This window comes from Myotis myotis, unplaced genomic scaffold, assembly GCF_014108235.1.
Source record: "Myotis myotis isolate mMyoMyo1 unplaced genomic scaffold, mMyoMyo1.p scaffold_m19_p_5, whole genome shotgun sequence".
NCBI classification, from domain to species: Eukaryota; Metazoa; Chordata; class Mammalia; order Chiroptera; family Vespertilionidae; genus Myotis; species Myotis myotis.
The window spans coordinates 54,229,975-54,246,338 of record NW_023416357.1 but is presented as its reverse complement, the minus strand read 5'-3'; the positions used below and the strand labels follow the sequence as shown (position 1 = coordinate 54,246,338).

General features: G+C 33.8%; 1 protein-coding gene across 10 annotated transcripts in view; it reads left to right on the top strand.

The window, feature by feature from the left end:
* MCTP1 (multiple C2 and transmembrane domain containing 1) overlaps positions 1-16,364 on the top strand; it is a 491,422-nt gene that overhangs the window by 277,830 nt on the left and 197,228 nt on the right. For 7 of the 10 annotated variants that reach the window (XM_036308587.1, XM_036308586.1, XM_036308588.1 and 4 more), the window contains 3 exons: positions 1,079-1,117; positions 8,109-8,168; positions 12,527-12,604. The exons of 1 other annotated variant lie outside the window; for it this stretch is intronic. In XM_036308587.1, coding sequence (XP_036164480.1) covers positions 1,079-1,117; positions 8,109-8,168; positions 12,527-12,604 — 177 coding nt within the window. The remainder of the gene's footprint in view (positions 1-1,078; positions 1,118-8,108; positions 8,169-12,526; positions 12,605-16,364) is intronic. 2 more of the 10 variants (XM_036308580.1, XM_036308582.1) reach the window with 2 other exon arrangements.

The window sequence follows — 16,364 nt, the reverse complement described above, 5'->3', positions numbered from 1 at the left end:
TTATGCTTTTCTCACTTTCTACTCTAGAAACGCAACATAATTTCCATATCTTGGTTTAGGCCAAAGGTTCCCTTTTTATATAATTAAAAACTTTTCTTTCTTGTATTTTTGTAATTTATGAATGGTTTCTGAAATGGTTTTACTTTATAGTGAATCCTGTTGAAAGAGATATAGTTCTTAAAGGTATCAGTACATGTCCTTGCTACACAAATATGGCAAACATTCCTATAAGTTATATTCTTTGCTCCAAATATTCCCTATTCTCCACTTCATCTGCCTTAAGGATAATAAAAAGCTAAGAGAGGGTATAGAGGTTAATTAGAAAGTTAATACCTCAGTGTTTATTGAAAATTTTTTAAAACTGAAGAGCAAATAAAATATTCTTTGGATTTTTATGACTTACTTTATACAAAAGACCAATGATCTTGGGCACTCATCACAAACCACCATAACCTTAATTAAAACTTGTATCCATAAATACATTTTACTAAGTAAGACACACACACACACAAACTCGTCTTTAGGTATGGGTTATGACTAAGCATTTAGATCTACCAATAGCCATCACAATGTGCAGCATTTTTCTCCATTGAAAGCACTTACAGATCCTGATGTAAAAGATTAAGCAGAGGCAATTCTAAGATGCCATCAAAGCAACAGATCTGAACGTGTTTGAAGAGAAAATTATTATAGACCTAGTAAAGTCACGGTGTATCCTCAACCTGCACCACCAAAAGGAACAACCGCCAATCATGAGACTTGGTGTGTTTTTTCCCCAGTCAACAATTAAGATACTTAAAATGTTCCATTCTATTTAAAATGTACTGTCCCTTTAATTTTTGTAAAAAATATATATAAGTAAATAATAAAACAAATGAACTCTCACCAGAAAGACTGCTTGAATGTTAAAGGTGCTTCTTCTAGCTGTGAGTATGTGAAAAACAATTTTTTTGTCTTTTATAGTTTGTTGCTGGAAACTGTTTGCTGTTTAAATGTTAAGCTTCCTCTTGAAACCAATTGGCTACCCTATTCTGTACCTGAGTGATAACATATTTAAAATGCTTTATTTCATTTGCAGACAATGCTAATGAGGAAGAGTTGGAAAAGATCAAGTAAGGTAATGCTTAGCATGTGATCTTTCAGCTTTTCTTGTTGAGAACTATCAGTCAAGCTGCTTTCCCAAATCTCTCTCATACATCTTCAAATTATACACAGGATTTCATCAATTATTTATTTTTTTCATAAACTTTCAGCAAACCATGTGTTGCTTTTTAAGTAAATAGAAATCACACTGATCAATTGCACCCAACTCATCCTCTTGCTAATCTCTGGTCACTTCTCAGCACCATTCTCACCATCTGGTTTCTGTTATCTGTACCACAGGGTCTAGAAAATGTCTGCTCTAGATCAGGAATGAAATGATGAGGCCAGGGTAGGAACAACTTCAGAGAGAAGGAAAACCATGGAACTTACTGTTTCTGTTCACCGGAAAGTCAGCCTAAGGTTTTCTAAACCCAAAAAACCCTGAATTGCTACATCGTTGGAGTGTATAATGAGAACAACTTTCCATCGCTGCCTCTTCTCACTTCAAGAAATAAACACTCTTGGAAGTGAGAGGAGTTTATGGCTCCTATAACTTACTAAGCCCTGGCCCTTATAACTTGTAAAAAATATAAGATGTAAACTAAGCTTCTATTTTGTTCAGTGGTGGTATCACTCTTGGACACAAATAAGCACCGAAATGAAATGGACTTTTATGTGAATCCTCCTTAAAAGAAATCAAAGAGATTGTATTTGTAAAAATCTTGTTTGCTCAAATTTCTATTTAAGAAGTCAGTACTCATTTTTACTAGTGACTAATTTTTTTAGACCCTGGAACATGACAATCTTTTTTCTTCCATTCTGACTGAATCATGCTATTAAATTTTTCTTTGATTTTGCCATTTTTATTATTGTGAATGAAGAAACACATATCAAAATGTCTTCGCACTTATGGTAATGTCTTAACTTGCTTCAATAAATATTTCTTCCTATACATTTTCTTCCTAATTTTTCTAGAGTTAATAACCAAAAGATAATGTGGTTCACAAAAAAATTTTAAAATGCAAAACATTTTAAGGAAAGTTGCTGAACATTTATGACTTAGTGTTCACTGTGTTTATATACTGACCAAAATAAAGTTTCAAGAAGTCTTAAGGAAGTGTTTGAACTGTTCATATTTGTATTACAATTTTTTCATTGTATTTCAAAATTAGTGTTGTATTAAAAGTATATATCTTTTAAAAATTCATGCATTTGGCTTTCTTCATGCATTTTCTATTTATGATATAATATCTGTATAAAAATTTGTAATCCATTAATATGTAGCAATATTATCTCTTCCAGATGTAATTAAGATATAATGTTAGAGCAGGATATTATGTAGTATTAAGTATCAATTGGTAAGAATGATCCATTTTATTGTAGTATAAAAATAATAAATATAAAGTCTTTAAATAATTTATTTAATCTATATTTAATTTTAATGATAAATTAAGTAAACATAAATCTACTTTTCCTTTGCTCTACAAAAATAAAAGTAATAATAAATGTCTAATCTCCACTATTTTTATATCTAAAAATTTTTGAGTTTTTATTTATTATTAATAATCCATTTGTACATTCAAACTGGTACTTTATTTTAGCTTGCCATTAAAGATACAGAATTCCTTGTGTCTAACTCTGCACTCATTGGGGTATGTAGTGGATTATTTTTAGTGTATATTATAACATGGATTTTGGGTTTTTAGCCTAAGGGATTTCCAACTTTATAAAATTTAGTGGGGATATAGAATTCTGAATAAAAGAAAATCAGTTCACTCACTTGTGTTTCCTATGAGAACATACTTAACCCTTGATAATTCATTCAAATTGTCACTGTCCCTTAAAACATTTTCCATATTTGTTCATATTAGTGTTATAAGAGCAGAGAGAGAGAGACCACATTCACATAACTATTATTATACTATGTTGTTATAAGTGCTGTATTTTATTATTACTTATTATTGTTAATCTCTTACTTGCCTAATTTATGAATTAATTTTTATGTGGAGGAAAATAGCATAGTATATATAGGGTTTGGTACTATCTGTGGTTTCTAGCATCACCTGGGGGTCTTGGAATTTAACCTCCACAGTTAAGGGGGCACGACCATAAATTGTGCTTCCTGAGAAACTAAGAGATAAGTAACTATACTGCATAGTTTTACATTACTGTTTATTATGTTACTGTTTTGTGCAAATGAATCTCTTTTCTAATTATTTCAATCTTCTCTAAAGATCCTTGTGTAAGGATTTTTTCCTCTTATTTTTGGAAAGAGGATACACATTTTTGGCATTACATTCAAATACAGGTATCTTATTTTTTATACAACTATGCTCAAAATCAAAGGTGACTTTTTCATACAAGTAGGTCATTTTATTCTTTGGAATCTTGATTTATGGAATGAGGTCTTTCACTTTTTTACATCAGGGCTGTGATATGCATCCTATCTTTGAGCACCAAAGGTGAATATAAATCTGAGAATTACAAAATTTCTGACAAAGACTTATATATCATCAGATAATGTCATTATTTATTCTCTCCACTAAGGAGCTCTTTTCATTTCATTGTATTTTCTTCAGAAGTAACCTTGGAGAGGGGAAAAGCTAAATTGACATTGTTTGTAATATGCGCATCTCCCTTACACAAGCGAATCAGCTTATGGACTATCTCATTACTTATATATCCGCTTGTCATTTTCTTCGTCTTACCAATAATTGACTCTTTCCATGGAAATCTTATTATTTGTGGCACTCATATAACATGGGGTTGTGTTTGCTGTTGGAAATAAGAGATGAATAGCCAACTTGATGGCAAGGAAATTGTAATTGCTGTTCAGGACTGACATGTATTATTTGGATAAAATGTGTTACCACCTAATAATGAGTAGAAAAAGAAGTATACCTAGATTTACCTCTATATAAAATACATGCTATATTTGAATGGTATGTTAACTAGTAAATAATTATGAATTCCATAACATCTCCTCTCCTAGGGATGGTAACATCCTTTAAAACACTTATTCTGGTTTTCTATTAGCATAATTTCCAGCGTGTATATTTTTAATTCTCCCCAGATTCAGTTATTATAGAAAAACGTTATTTTAAGAAGAAAGGGATCAATGTCTCCCTAAATGTAGGCAACTGGATAATTATCCTGGTCAGAGAGTTTTACTTACATGACAAATGCATTTGGCAGAGAATGGTAACACTTTGAGTTAGTACAAAATTTTATTCTTTAAAAGAAGCTTATCATTGATAATTTATTCTGAGGTTAAATTATTCAACAAAAAGGTTTCATGAGCTCAGAAGAGAAGATGCATATGTATTTTGTGAATAAATTTTATGGGGTCAAATAAATGGAAAAAATTATGAAATAATTGCCTCTATCATAGAGGGTAAGCAGGAATTATTTTGTACTCTATTGTGTGTGTGTGTATTGTGTATATTAGTATGTGTGTGTGTTCATGTAGAAGAATGAGTTTATCAGTGGATGTGATAATAATAAACTTATGTGCTTTCAACAAATCACTTTAATTGTATGAGAAATAACCATTGTGATAATATATACACGCGTTGCAATTCATATTCTCAACAAAAGCAGTTTAGAATTGTTTTAAGAAGAGTTCATCCTTTGAATAATATAATATAGACTATGTGATGATGTCTCATTAGCATATCTCCTGTTATTTAATGGCTTATTTTTCAAGTAATATATCTTTTTATAAAGATTTTATTATAATCACTTAGCATAATTTTAATGAACTATAAAACACTTTATTCACTGGTTGAATAAAGCAATTTTTAATAAGACTTTGGCAAGAATATTGTTAATTTAAACTAGAGAATACTTTCAACTCTGTAATTCTGCAGGGCATAGTTAAACCTGACACCTTGGATGACACATTAAAAATGCATCAGTGAAAACTTCTAAGTGCTTTAATTTAAGAAATGGTAGAGAAACAAATGAACACATTTTTAAGTATCTCACACAGTCAGCCATAGTAAAAAAAAAAATAAGTCATTGTTTAACAATTATCAGGCCCTTTCTACAAAATCCTCATCTACTGATAATAAATAGGTAATATTTTAAACACTGCAAAAAATAGAAACTTCCTTGTTCGTTGATTCTCTCAACTGTGAGTGACGAAATTGGCTTTCCTTTGGTGCCTCATTTCAAAGTATTATGTTTATGTATATGAAAAAATGAGATGCTTATATGTTTTTGAAGGAAGTATGAAATTCTTTTTAAAATCCTTATTTTGTCACTATTTATGCTCCTAAATTTTTGTTATTTAAAAATACTATAAAGTCAATCTCATAATGAAGGCTTCTGAGATTCAGATTCTGAAATGCAGCAATGAACAAAGGGCAAATAGCATGAACATTTCTAATATAAAAGACTGTATTTTTACCTCAATTAATTAAACTCCTAAAACTTAAAAAATTCTGATCAGCCCTGGCCGGTTTGGCTCAGTGGATAGAGCATCGGCCTGAGAACTCAAGGGTCCCAGGTTCGATTCTGGTCAAGGGCATGTACCATAGTCGTGGGCACATCCCCAGTGGGCAGTGTGCAGGAGGCAGCTGGTCGATGTTTCTCTCTCATCGATGTTTCTGACTCTCTATCCTTCTCCCTTCCTCTCTGTAAAAAATCAATAAAATATATTTTAAAAAAATTCTGATCATTAAACCCCCCAATTCATCAATCTCATTTTGCTCTTTTTATACCAGTCACATAATTAGGTCATTATCCTCTGTGTCAATTAGAGGAAGAATGGAAAGTATGGAGTTGGTGAAGTTTCAATGTTAGTCACCTTAGAGCACCTGACACTTAAATGAATTTACAGTAATTATAGATGCTAAGCGGTTGTCTTATTTGTTTCAAATATCTTGAATCTAGAGCCAAGACTTTCACATCCATTTAAGGCACCTTAACACATTTTACATTAAGATAAAAGTTACTGTTAGTTTCACAGCCTTTGTTATTGATTCTGGGGAAAGTATTTGTGTAAGGAGACTTTAAGCAATAATTTCTTGAATGTGATACTTGAAAAATTTTCTACATGTTGCTAACTATGCTGCTTCATTTTAAAAGAACTGGGGATCAAAGTAAGAAAAGAATTGGCAATACAAAAGAAAACATGCATCTTTTCTAGAAATCAGAATAAGGTTTTTGAGTTAAACAATAGTATAGTATAAAAAAAGACAGCAGCCATTTCACCTAAGGTTTATGCCCCAATGTCCAAATATAAGTATATTCCTTAAGGATTTTTTTCAGAAATTGATGTGACAATGTGCTAAGTGTGACAAATGAGAACCATACTTACAAATGTAAATGAATTATAACTCTGTAGTGATAGTAAAACAGTCTTAAACTCAAGATTTTTTCCCTATGACTTCTGACATTAATCATGCTACCTGACCAAACCTTATGCAAGTAGTTTCAAGAAATAGATTTCATATAAAAAGCACAGGTAGATTGTATGGGTGATCTCTGATTTAATTCTACTTTTAAACTTATATTATTTAAATTGATGCACATCCTAAAGTAGTCTAGTTCATTATTATTTTCTGACTAAAGGCCCAATGCACGAATTTGTGCATCAGTGGGGTCCCTTGGCCTGGCCTGTGGGATCGGGCCTAAACCAGCTCTCTGACATCCCCCAAGGGGTCCCGGATTGCTAGAGGGTGCAGGCCAGGCTGAGGGACCCCACCAGTGCATGATCAGGGCTGGGGAGGGACCACGGGAGGGCTCCAGGGCATGTCTGGCCTGTCTCACTCAGTCCTGATCAAGCTAACCTACTGGTTGGAGTGTCTGCCCGCTGGTGGTCAGTGCACATCATAGCAACTGATTGACTGGTTGACTGTCTGACCCTTGGTGGTCAGTGCATGTCATAGCAAGTGGTGGAGCAGGCTTAGCATGTCATTAGCATATTATGCTTTGATTGGTTGAACGGCTGACTAGATGACCGGACACTTAGCATATTAGGCTTTTATTATATGAGATATATAAGTTTTGGTATTACATTTGGAAGGAATATATATCCTCACCCCAATGAAACTCCAAATGATTAATAGTCAACAAATATTTATTGAGCATCTACTATGCATGAGGCATCATTTGAGGGGTTGGACCAGTACAATCTTAGTTGCTAACACAAAATCATGGGATAATCAAATAAGTTACAAAACTACTTCCTCTTCAAAGGTTGATACTTTCCCATAACTATCACAATTTCCCTTAATTTTACTGTAACCAACATCTAGAAACAGCATTAAAGTTTAAAGGGTACATATAATTTAAATTTTCTGTTTAAAAGTAAGTAACTATGTTTTTTTATTTTCTAGAGTTGAATTGGTTTCACATTATAAAATCTCAGGATTAAGTAATAAAATACCCAATATGAATGCACTGCTTTGTTTACAACCCAATAACCACCTTTCTCAGCATTAATTTCTTTTTAAATTTATTTTTGGAAAGCTCAAGTTAACTAGGTCATTTATATTATATATACATACATAATAAAAATAGGAAGATTTAGTAAAAAATTAAACCAAATTTGATTAGGTGTGTGCTTATAAGTAAGATTTCTGCTATTATTCTTTAAAAACACTCTGAAGGTCTATAGTGTTGTTTTGTTAACAGGAACAGATATTATCTGGCTTATTTCAAATTCTTAAAATATATTTAAACAGTTCTTTTTAAGATAAAATGTTAGACTTTCAGGTACATTAATCAACACTTGAGAATTAAGAGGTAAGTAGACCTTTTTAAAAAATTACAGAAATAATCCTCTCTATACTTAACTACTATTGATATCACACATGAATAAGAAAAGCTTTAATTACTTCAAGGAAAGAAAATTTAGTTTGTAAAGACCCAAGGTGTACTTAGAATATATAATTTTGGGTTTTTTTAATTGTCTTTTATTTTTAATTTTGGAGCTTTTATTTGTTTTGATTTTGTTGGGCTAATAAAGTATTCTCAAAAGCACCTCAAAATTTAGCTAAATATTTGTTTATTTTTAGGATCTCTCAAACAATGAAGTGGTTGGATCTTATTTCTCTGTGAAGTCTTTCTTTTGGAGGGTAATGTCTAAATCTTTTTATTACAAATCTTGATTTTTGGTTCTAAATAGTAATTTTAAAAGTTAAATATGAACTAAGAAATTTACTTTTTAAAATAGGCTCTCAAATGTATTCATTTGCCTTCTTTATTAACTTTGATTTTAAGTCATTCATATGACTGATTTATTTCATTCCTAAAATCCAAGAACTTCATATACTTAATATATTGCTTGAAGTCACTTCCTTGTGGGACCAAATTTATCTCAAATTCTTAACAGCTTAGAGGCCCCCAGACCTTGCAGGAACATGATGGTGCGGTCTAAAGGGTCCATTGAGGGTCTTAACCCTTCTTTTAAAATCTGCTTCATCTGTTTGAGAAAATTTTCTTCTATTACAGTAATTTTATACTATATAGATACTAGATACTTGGTGTTCTTTCTTTGAAAAATCTTATAAATTAGAAAACAGCAACACTGCTTTTGATTTAAATAAAAAAAAATAAAAATTCTACGGAGAATTTGTTTTAAATGCCATTGCAATTTAACATTATTTACTCTTTCATGACTTAAACATAATGAACTCTCATCCTTTATTTCCTCTACTATAATTTTGCATTGTGCACAGTATGATTTATTACTAATGCACTTATGATTTTGCTTGCAAGAGTTTTTCTCTTTGAAAATTCACGCTTGATACATGACTCTCTTAGCAATTGATATTGCAATGAAAATGCTACACTGGTAGGTCTTTGCCATCTTCTTTTTTTGGCTCTTTCATTGCTCATGACTGAGAACTACCTTTCTCTTTTAGAGTATTAAGATTTGTTGTAGTGTCTCTTAAAATGACTGGCAGGTACTAGATTAAGTCATGCACTGACTTGACCAGTGAGCAAGAATAAGCCACATCTATTTATTATCTGTACCTTCCACACACAGTTTTCTTTAGAACCTTTTATTGTTGTGAGCTTATTTTAATTATTACAGCCTCTTCATTTCCTTTCAGTTTACTGCTGGCTGCCTTCATTGATATAATTCTGTATCTTTGCTAAAATAATAATAATTCCTTTTATATGTCCATGAACAGAGTAACTGCTTTTGAATTGTCCCATTATCCTAAATAGAAAATGGATTTTTTCAAACGTTTGTCTTTGTTTTCTTAAGACCCACAAATATGGTGAATTCATATGGCATACTCCTTTGCCAAGAGAGCAGAATTCAGGGGTGTTCTGCATTGAGTTTGTTCTTTATGCATCAAATGTGCAGACTGATTATTATGAATGAAGTCTTGTCATCAGGACCAACTCCATAACTGATAGTTTTTAAGGATTTCCCTTTCAACATCTTCTTTCCATTTTGCTACTTCCAAATGAGTCTTCCAGTTATCAGTACTTCCCATTTGGTTGCATTCATCCTTAAGTATTCTTTATTAACCTTTCTCAATCCTTGAACTATCTTATTTTAGAATAAGAAATATGCATATTTAGAAGGTAACTTTTTTTTGTATTTTAGGTATAGTGATCTAATGTCCTTTTTTTTTCTGAAAATAAGTGACAAATTGAATCATAAAGGCTGAACTGTTAGGAGTCATTTATTTTGTCAATGAGGAAACTAAGGCCCAGAGAAGTGAGTCCATTGCCCTGAAGTCCCTAGATGATATGATCGGGACCAATGTTTTTCTCTCTGAATGTCATAGAAATAAATGTTTTGGTGAAGATTTAAAGCAGCAGAGTTCCTTTGGGGGTCAATGGTGAATAGATATATGATGTATAAATTGAGTTGCCTCTTGGTTTGTCTTTATTGACACCCTTTCAAATTCTTCTTGCATTATATGAACCTTCTCCATGCTTCTTAGGCCCCCAGTGGATGGATGTGTTTGAGGGCTATGATGTAGCTAATGTTTGAGGTCCCATTTTACCAAATCAGTGACCAAGTCTCTGTAAGTCAAACCTAGAATTTATTGTTTCACACCATATTATTGGTGAAAACTGATTGATTACTTTTGCAAATCAACAACATTATAACATATATGATGATTTTTATTAGTGTATATTTGGGGCAAATATAATAATAGATTTAGAACTTTTGTTTGGCCACAATTAAGTTTAGGGAGGGTAGTTAAAACATCTGAAGTAAACATAAATACCTTCCTGACACTGTAAATTGTATCAAGAAGCAATAGAAATCGGAAAGAAACTTTAAGGATAAAAACCAGGAGAATTTCTCTAAGGATTATAGTGTCAGTGAATCATCTTCTAAGAATAAAAGGGATTGAAGCTCTATTATTAGATGAGATACTTCAAACTAGGCTGCACAAAGCACTGGGAGGGATTTCTGTAAAGGCAATCCTGCTTTGAGAGGGTGGATGGCTGTAGAGCAAATCTACTTGTTGAACTTCATCATCCAGGTGCAATTCACAGGAATAAACTCAGCAGGAAAAGGAAACGATAGAACATGCCTGTGCCTTGGTATTGAGCTAATAATTGCTCCACACTCCAGGCTTTGCAGCACAAAACAGTCATTCTAGGCTGTCATTATCTTTTCTTTGTAGTGTCTCAGCGAATCATTTAATTAAATAAAAGCATGTGCACCCTCTGTGCTAAAAATAGAGGAAAGGACTGACTCCACACACAGCTACTGTAAAGGCACAAGCAACGTCTTTCATTCCAGATTCACAGTGTCTGGGTCTCGTTTGGAAGGATTAGGTTGTGTGCAGGTAATAAAATCCAGAATAACAAAAGCCAAAGATTATTACCACATTTCTGGAGATTAGTATAGCTGAGTGTTCCTATAGCCACATGTTAAGTCTAAATAGATTTTTTTGTTTTGATCTGTTTTTTAATCAGAATCTAGAATAATAGGATATCTCCTGATACTAGTGATTCAGTTTTTCAACAAATGTAATTAATAAACTTTATTAACTAGAATTGGAATATATGTGTTCTCAATTTATATGCAAGATTCTACAACTTCACCACCTTATTAATAGACATTGGGCTATAATTTCTTATGGAATACAGTTAATACTCAAATGCTTTACTAAACATTATATGCTACAGTTATTACCACCTGCTGGCTTCTACTTCTTCTAAGTCCCTGATTAGCCTTTCTCAGTAATTAATACCCAAGAATGTATTTCCTTTAAATGTAAGTCAAAATATTTCAACAGATCCTGTACAAATTAGTTTCTTTCTTTTGTATCATGAACTTAGGCTCTGTCTAAAAAATAAGATATCATGGGAAAAAAGAATCAATTAAGTATCAGCAATCACAGATTTAAATTTCAGCTTTGCCAATCTGTAGTCATTTGGCTTTGAGTCGGGTATCTTTTCTGTGCCTCAGTGTTTCGTTTTTTTTTACCTTAAAAATACTTGTCATGGAAAACACTGGAGCATGAAAACTCCAGCACATAATAGCTGCTCAGTACAAGTTTATTTCTTTCTGTGTGATCTAATCTATCTTTCAGACTGGCCTAATCTAACCCTTTCTTTTGATGTTGTTAAACCTGATAGCTCTCATCTCATCATACTGTTGTTTGGAAACGTCTAGCCGTTCTAGAAGTCATTTAATACAAACTTTTAACTCGCTATTTCTTGATGTTCAGCTGTATCTTAATCCATCTCTTGCTGCTCTTGGTTATAACAGTGAAGGGACATTTGGGTTGTTCTTTTAGTAACAAAGGCAAGTGTTATGTGGAGCAACATTTCTATTACTTTAGAGATATCTCTTTAATCATTACAAAATATTAGCATGTGGGAACAGTTAACATTGTCATAGCTTTTTTCTGTTCATGTAACAATTGTTCTTCTAGAGCTTTATCACTTTATTAAAAATATATACACACATATATAAGTGTATATGTGTGTTACAAGTGTATAAGTATATATGTGTGTGTATATATTACATATATTATGTTTTTTCCCCATCATCATTTATCCTCATTCCTCCTCCACCTTATCACCTTTTTGACATTGGAAACAAAAGATATTATTGGAAACAGTCTCCAAAACTTTTTGAAGTGGCAGACTTGGGAAAATGATTCTTTCTATGATTTATTTTGCTGTTTCTTTTTCTGCTACACCTATTAACGAACGCCAGAAACCACCCAAGCGGGATGCATCACCATATAATCTCTGCCCTTTATGTTCTTGACCACTGCAGCATTTTGCTACTAAAGAAAATAGTGGCTGGAAACTATATCATTGCATTGGCATTTATCTTCATTTTGCCAGAAGACATTTTCTGACAGTGATTTAAGAAGCAAATAAATATTTTTTTTCAAATAATGTTTTTTGAAGAGTAATGCTAACCTCTGACTAAGGCGAGGTGTTGCTAGGGGCACCAAGCTTTCCCGTACAGCTCTGACCGTTCATTTCCATCCAGACGTGTGGCAGGCCTGCGTTCCCTGTCCTGGGCTTCTGCAGAGCAGAGCTTCAGAGTGCTTACTACCAAAACGCACAAGTAAGTTCCACCATTCCATTTATTTATTTATCTTCTGAGTTTGCATGAGCTGTGAATTCTCATGCCCAGCTTACTATTCTGAAAACCCACTCCCTATCCTCACCTCTTCTATGCATATCATTAGGAATTGAAATCGTGTATTTCTTTTTAAGGAATAATATACATAAACTAATATTCTCCTTAAAATGCTAACTCACTAAATTCTAAAATCCTACTAAAGGTAAATATCATTGACTCAGACTTTGAAATGTATTTTGTTGCCTGGTATCCTGATATCCTTTATGAAGTCTGAACTGGGATGAATATTCCCTTTGGGAGAGGATGTCTCACTTCTGTGTGTGGGAGTCACATGGGTCACATGTTGGAAATATACATGTGACTCTGCTCCACAGAAACTGATTCTCATCCAGGAGGATCAGACCCTCTGATTTCTACAAATTGCCCACTAAAACTTGGGGACCACTGCTTTCTACCTTTTGCAGAGCTGGTTCTTTGCTTTGAAGCTAGGTTGGTCTTCCATTTTATTTTTTCTCCTCTTTTCTTTCCCTCCTCAAATAGAATTCTATTTCAACAAGGGCATAGTTGAAAACAGTATCTTAAGTAACTACTAGTAAGTACCAGCTGTAATATGTTAATTTTATTAAGGGACATGTATTTGTTTAACGCTCCTTGCCCTTTAGCTGCTCAAAAAGTAATTTTCAGTTGACTGGTCAATATTTCAATTAATATGTATTATATTGATGCATTTTATGAGGGAAAAAACATTAACAAAGGAAGGAAATAATAAACAAACTTCACCTAGTTTTTCAGTAGGTCCCTGCTTCTCTCTGTAAACCCTCCACATGTCTAGATCAATATGCTTTCCTAACCAGTAAATTTAGAAGCAGGACTAAAGAAGGTCTTTAATTAGCATGCATCATATCCATGCCAGTGAGTGGATAATTTTATAATCATAGTAATTAATTATAGTTATGAGAACACAGGAGAAGGCCAGTGTGCATACACCTTAGAACTTCTAACACAGCAGTTCTCACACTGAACATGGGTCAGAACCTCCTGAGTGAGGGCGGGTGCAGCCAGAATGCGGGCCCCACCCCCAGAGCTTTGGATTCAGTTGGCCTAAGATGGGACTAAAGAATCTGAATTTCTAACAAGTTTCCAAGTGACACTGATGCCATTGGTCAATGGACTACTCCTGGAGAACTGCTATACAGGGGAAGGAACCTGAACAGAGCAGCAAGTAGACTCAGAGGTAGCTTGGAGACCGAGTGGTTCTTAAAGGTTTTTCTTTCTTTAGTTTTGGAATTCCACTTGTCCCCACCCATTTGATGAGCTCTCCAAAACTTCAACTAAAAAACATAAGTAAAAGTAATAAATTGCTATCTTAAGCAGGCTAAATCTTTGTTTATGGAATATATTTTTTTCTATGCAGGCCCCTCAACACATACACACACCCTCCCCAACCACCATTACCTCTAACACACACAGAATTGCTCTCTTAGTACACTTGGGGCCATGGAGTACAGTCTGGAAAACCATAGATAAGAAAGCATGCCAAGTTACATAGTCAGAAATTGCTAGAAAGATGCATGTGTATATGTATTTTAAGCACTTACCTTTTTTACTGTTGGTAGTCTAACTTTATCTCTTCCCCCATACCTTATAATTTTATTTCAAGTTCTTCCACTTAGACAAACTACTTATCTGTTTCATGTCTATGCAGCTAATCAAATCATAGCTACATTAATGGAGTTCTTTTTAAAAGAGTACCATTTAAACAAAGAAAGTTGAAGAAGGAAAAATCACTTTTAAAAATGATACCTGATTAGTGTGTCTTTGGAGCCCCTCCCCTATTTGCTCTTTAAACCTTTTACAGAGATCAAGTTAATCTCCGCATTCAGTAGCCCTGTTTTTGTATAGAAATATTCTCTCTACCCCTCCCTCTTAGCTCCCCAAGTCGTTTTGGAAATGTTCTTCCAAGTTATAGAAAAGCATTTTGTAACAATGAATGAGAGTAGGTAAAGCCTTCATTAAGTTCATCTTATTTCTGTGAAAACATGAAGAAGCCCATGGAAAGTATTCTTTGTCCTTCCACTCCATGTCATGTTCTTGTTCTCATGTGAAAGATGGGAGGAGGAGCATGCGAATAAGGGTTTCAGACATGGTACCATTCAAGAACCTAACTTAGCCTTGCTGACTGCAGATGCTGTGAAACCTACTGTTATTTTACTGAGTGTTATGTATGGCTTCTGCTTCTAGAGTGCATAGAAAATGTCATTAAATATATTCATCAGCTGGAATATTGTAAGTATGAATACATGTGCTTATATAATAATGCTGTAGAAGGTGATTTCATGTATCAGCCATGTAGGAAAATCTAGCCTGGAATTTCAAATATATTCAACTCATTAAACTGGGGGGTGATCTTTTAGCAACCTTATACTTAAATGATTCTTTTAAACCAGGAGAGAGTCTCTGCCCTAAAGACAAATATTGGGAGAGGCTTAGGATTAAAGGTCAGAAATGCTGGGTTCTAGTCACATATCCTCTATTTATTAGCCAAACCACTTATTTCTGGGAAAGCATGAAGGATCCCATGGAAAGCATTATTTGTCCTTTCCACTCAGTAAGTCAACTTCTTGTACATCTAATTCCTCACCAGTAAATTGGGAATAGCAGTCCTTGCCTTTCTGCTTCATGGGATTTTAGTGGAAACTACAGGACACAATGTACACATATGCACTTTTAAATTCTAAAGCTCTCTATAAATGGGTAGTTTTTAATTCCTTGTTCTTCGCTAAGATAATTATTTCTTCTTGCTTGCCAAAAAATGCGTTTTCTTCTTTCCTTCTTTGTCACTCTTATTTTTTAACAAAAGTTTCAGACTCAAAGTTTAGAATCCTATCTTTAAAGTCCACTGTCAGAGGCGGTCTCAACTGTAGTGGAAGGGGAAGGGTGAATAGACAGACAGATGCTGAAATTTATTGCTGCATTATATAATAACTAGAGGCCCAGTGCACAAAATTTGTGCATGGGTAGGGTCCCTAGGTCTGGCTGGCAATCAGGGCCAATTGGGGCCTTCCTGCTGCTGGCCAGGGTTTCCTTTGCTCTGCGCCACCCCCTGGTGGTCAGCACATATCATAGCAAGGGATTGAACTCCTGGTCTCTTGGTCAAACTCCCGAGGGGACACTTTGCATATTAGCCATAGATAGATAGATAGATAGATAGATAGATAGATAGATAGATAGATAGATAGAGATATGGATAATGAGTATGAAATCTTAGAACTAAAAAAACCCAAAAACCCTGAAGATCGCTCGGTGCAATTAATTCTAAACAATTATATTAACCTGAGAAATCCCTGATTCAAAGACAATCCAATGTGTAAAACAGATGGGAGCAGTGGGGCTCTAGGTGAAATGGGCATGGAGTCCTGTGGAAGTTACAGGTGCCCCATGAACCTGCGTTGCACTTCAGAACGCAGTGGAATACTGCTCTTGGATCTCACAGAGGTGAGGAATGTGGAGGCCAAGGTCCATGTTGCTATCAATAAGGCGGAAGCATGAAGCAATGTTGTTCAAAATTTGCTGATCACCAAGGTAGGGAAGTATATAATGTGCTTTAGAAAGCTCTCCACTGAAATGTTCAAATATTAAAAGTATTATCTTTTAAAGAATGTAGTTTTCATTTTCCTAATAAAAGCCCCTGAAATGCATGACTTTTGATGAGGACAGATAAAAATGTCTGGCATTACTATGA